Source organism: Telopea speciosissima, chromosome 2 (genome assembly GCF_018873765.1).
Source record: "Telopea speciosissima isolate NSW1024214 ecotype Mountain lineage chromosome 2, Tspe_v1, whole genome shotgun sequence".
NCBI lineage: Eukaryota > Viridiplantae > Streptophyta > Magnoliopsida > Proteales > Proteaceae > Telopea > Telopea speciosissima.
The window spans coordinates 67,526,240-67,530,604 of NC_057917.1; the positions used below are offsets into that span (position 1 = coordinate 67,526,240).

Sequence of the window (4,365 nt, forward strand, 5' to 3'; positions counted from 1 at the left end):
AGGTAGATCAAGTTCTCGTATGCCTAGGGGTGCACAGATGGAATCCGCTAACTCTTTTATTTCATTTGTGTACATCCTTAGGCTTACGAGAATGGATCTCATACAAAAACCTGATCCAGGCTCACAAGGCAGAGTTCGGATCACATTCTCATACGAGAACATGATCTGGTACGCTCACCACCAGCCACAGGGAATCCAATCCTCTTCTCTCCGAGGAGTGGATTCCATGCGGCTGGTGGTGAGCGAACAAAACGACGTTCTTGTGCAAAAATGTGATTTGGCCTCCCCAAGGTATACCTCCGCGTGCAGATCCCTTGGGCCTTGTGTGCTTGATTTATCCTCTTTTCTCTTATTTTCATTTTTTATTTCTTATTTTTCATATCTATTTGCTTAATTTTTATTCTTCATTCCTCTTACTTTCATTTCTTATTGAGAGGACCTCAAATTTCCCAGCTTTGTTTTAAAAGAATCTATATAGTCAATACCATTTAGTTGGGATAAGACTGAATTGTTGTTGTTGTTCGGGTCCAAACGAGGACTTTTGATCCGCTATACTTTACTCCGTGTTACCGGTTAGGCGCATGCTATTGTTGGTATGGTTCAGCAAAGCTCATATAATGGAAATCAAGTAACCAGTAAAAACAGAGTCTATAATTGCCATCTCCATTATGTGAGTACAAATAGAAAATTACCTAAAAGACTCTGCTTAGTTTTAAAGCAGAGAAATGAAGAGTACAACCGTATAGAAAATGGCAAATTAAAGTCTCAAAATCAAGCCTAATTAAATTTCACCTACCCAGTTTATTCTAAGAATTACGTAATGCCATTCAAATAGACTATCCAAAGAACAAATAACCCAATTTTAAGATATCAAATTACAGCAAAGTCTATGGTCTTCTTCCCGTCATGGGCTTTCCTGTAGAAGTGCCTAGTATAGTCAGAATACAGAACTTGCTTATATAATGGTTTCTCTCCATTAATCTCTAGCACTTCAGGTAAAGGACCTATCATGTCTTTGGGCCTTGGATTGACAAAGAAGGGAATTGAGACTCTGTTCCTACTTCTATTAGCAATAACATAGTGTTCTGCACTCTTGTAACGACCATTGCTCAAAATTTGCAGAGCATCACCAACGTTAATGACAAGAGATCCATTGGAAGCTGGTGGAACATTTATCCAGCTATCACCACTATTCCCTCTCACGTATAGACCACCTACATCATCTTGAAGGAGGATTGTGAGTGTTGACACATCGGAGTGCCGGCCAACCCCCACCGTCAGCTCTGGGTTTGGACAAATTGGATAATAGTTCAGGTTAATCATCTTTGAACCCATTAACAATAACTCTTTTCCTTCATCGATATCCTTCACGTTAAGCCTTTTCATTAGAACCTTCAAAAGCTTCTTCACCAGAGGTTCAGATTTCTCCATGAACTCCATCGCTTGTTCCCTAATATGTCACAAACAAATCAAACAATAAGATTTCAAAATATAGTATTTTGATCCCGGAAAATTATCTCCTCCAGTTCCCCACCTGAGCAGAATGTTCGGCCCGGGCAAGGAATTGGAGGGGATCATACCACTTGGTTAGGGACTTGAGTACATAGAACTCATTCTTAAAAGCTAACCATTAAAGAGAGGATGACAAAGCAAGAAATGGAAAGACTTACTTGCACTCTTTGGGCCAGTAGGCAGAAACTTCATCATCTGATACGTAGAAGAGACTGAGGTAGTCTTTCCACTCAAGAGCTACCTCTGCTCGAGGAATGAAGCTGGTTCCATAGCGAACATTTTTAGATGGAGACATCTCTTTAGTGTACTTCAACTTCTCATCAGCTGGCAATCCAAAGAATTTATGAGTTGCATCTTTCACACTCTTCAAAACATCAAGAGGAACCCTATGATTGATAACCTGAAAAAAACCACATTTTTCTGCAGCATCGCAGATCAAGTCATCCAGCTTAGGGTCATCCCAATTCGCCATGTCAATCACAGGAATAGAGTTCTCAATTTTGACGTTGTGAATGTCTATCCTCTCCTCCATGGGTTGGATGTATTGTTTGGGGACACTAGTTAGGCCAGTCTCAGCAAGACCCTTGATTCCGTTTCCTTTTTTGACGATAAACTCCATGAGCTCAGATGAGTTGGAGATCACCGTAGCCATAATGGGGTGTTGGGAAGAGAAGGACATTTAGGAAAGATTAGAAGACGAAGACAGTTGAGGGCCTAGAGGCCTGGTATATAGTGCAAAGGTTGAAATGCACATGGCAATATGACATGCATGCTCTGCAAAGCCATTTACTGTTGGTGGGTTCTCTTTTCTCTTTTTCTTTTTTGGCTTTTTTGTTGTCTTTTTGGTTCCAAGTGGGCTCACCACTATGGTGGCCGAGAGAGAGAGGCACCTAGTGAGCCCAAGGGGTAGGGATAGTTGGGTCTTTGTCACCTCCAGTTCTCTGTCCGACCCAGTTCCTCCAGTGCCTGGAACAAGTGTGGGAGGGGGGCAATGACCACCTTAATTCTACCCAAATACTTTGCCCACGTGGGGTCTACCTGCCTTCTTACAGGCACTGGGGAACTGGGCCAGGCAGGGAACTGGAGGAGATAATTTTCTAGGATAGCTAGATAGTGGTGCATACTTATGAGGATTTGATCAAGTGAACAAACCTCGGATTGCTTTTTCTCTTTAATATAGTTTGGCTAACCCAAATGATGGTCTCATAGACATTTTGCACCAGTCTATAACTCAGATTTAATTCATGGTATTTTCACATGTGTTGGTCTTGGCTGATATCGATATTGATATGGATCGGTCTATAACTCAGATTTAATTCATGGTATTTGCACACGTGTTGGTCTTGGCTGATATCGATATTTATATGGATCAGTCTATAACTCAGATTTAATTCACGGTATTGGTACGCGTGTTGGTCTTGGTCGATATCGATATGGATCAGACTATTTTTTGTTCCTTAGAAGATTGATACCTAAGTTTGTTTTTTGACTATTTTACCCATCCTTATGAATACAGTATCAAGATATTGGTATCGATTATGGCCAGCCGATATCAATACTATCAAATCAACTAATACAACCGATCCCATTACCAATTCCGATACCTAAAACCATGTATAAGGATCTTTATCCCCTCAGGTTTTCTATCCGGTACAATTCGTACGATTCTTCTCATAGGAGGCAAAAATGACCATCTTACCCCCTGCCCGAACACACTGCCCCGATGGGGGACGGGGTCCACCCCCCTCTTATTAGAGGAACTAGCTAAGGAATTGTACCAGACAGAGAATCAGAGGAGATAATTTTCCCATGTATAAGGCCGTATCAACTACCAAAAACTTGGTGGCTTGTAGAAAACAATCTAACCAAAAAAAAAAAAAGGTTTGTAGAAAACAAAAGAAAAAGAGTTAACAAGTAATCTCACAGCCGGGCAAAAAATAGAAGGCATGTAATTGGTGCATTGGCTGTCAAGAAAGGAACAAAATTACATAATTGCGGTGAGGCATGAGGTCGTTGGTGACTGCCTAGTTTGTTGATAAAATTGTTGACTCACTAGTCTCATCCATATAAATGGAGCTGAATTTTCCCGGCCGCTGGGGTTTTGGCAACTTCGGACCCCGCGAAAAAGGTTGGGTACCCACCTGCCAGACACAAACAGGGATGGATCCCACCCGAGCATCGCATGCTCCATGGCTTTGAAGACCGAGAATAGTACCTCTCCAATGAAGTTAACCAACAAACTCCACCTCACACTATCCATGGGTGTGGCGACCACCTCTGGGGTGAGGGATCACACCCCATGGATGGTTTGAGATCGACTTTAGTGGTTAAACGTCATTAGAGAGCATCTGTATACTCGACTAAGAATAGTTTACCTTGACACTTCCATCATCGATCCAAGTTGTAAATTTTTCTATGTTCGATACCACAAATTGACCATAACACCATCGCTCCAAGCTTGAACCCGTCCGATATCAGTTGCACCATCCAATCGCACCTCCGTTGCACACCACCCTCTCCGCAAGAACCATTGTTTCCACTCTTGTTGAACCTCCAACACCGTGAATTCACAACCCTTCTAAATCCTACAACCCAACAGTCAATCTGTAACCCGGCAGCCCTTACTGAGAGCTGCAATCACCACCACCCACATCACCCAACGACTGAATTTGCAACCCAACTTCTTCTCCGTGAGCCCCCTGCCACACCCAGACACAGTGGGGGGCGACAGCCCCGTTCCCCATGAAAGGTGAAAATCTCACCCCTAAAAAACAGGATCCAGATCTTCTACGGCCCAGCTGCCCGTAGCAGCCTGTGCGACGTGACAGGGCTGCGTGTGCAATGATCGCCTTA

The 4,365-nt window shown here is 42.8% G+C and overlaps 1 protein-coding gene across 1 annotated transcript; it reads right to left on the reverse strand.

The window, feature by feature from the left end:
• Positions 1-867: 867 nt before the first annotated feature.
• Positions 868-2,246, reverse strand: LOC122652612 (feruloyl CoA ortho-hydroxylase F6H1-3-like). Its single transcript, XM_043846396.1, has 2 exons — positions 1,671-2,246; positions 868-1,450 (listed from the first exon to the last, which is right to left on the reverse strand). The coding sequence occupies exons 1-2, from the start codon at positions 2,189-2,191 to the stop codon at positions 871-873; spliced, it is 1,101 nt and encodes a 366-aa protein (XP_043702331.1). The 5' UTR covers positions 2,192-2,246; the 3' UTR covers positions 868-870.
• Between the last annotated feature and the right edge of the window lie 2,119 nt (positions 2,247-4,365).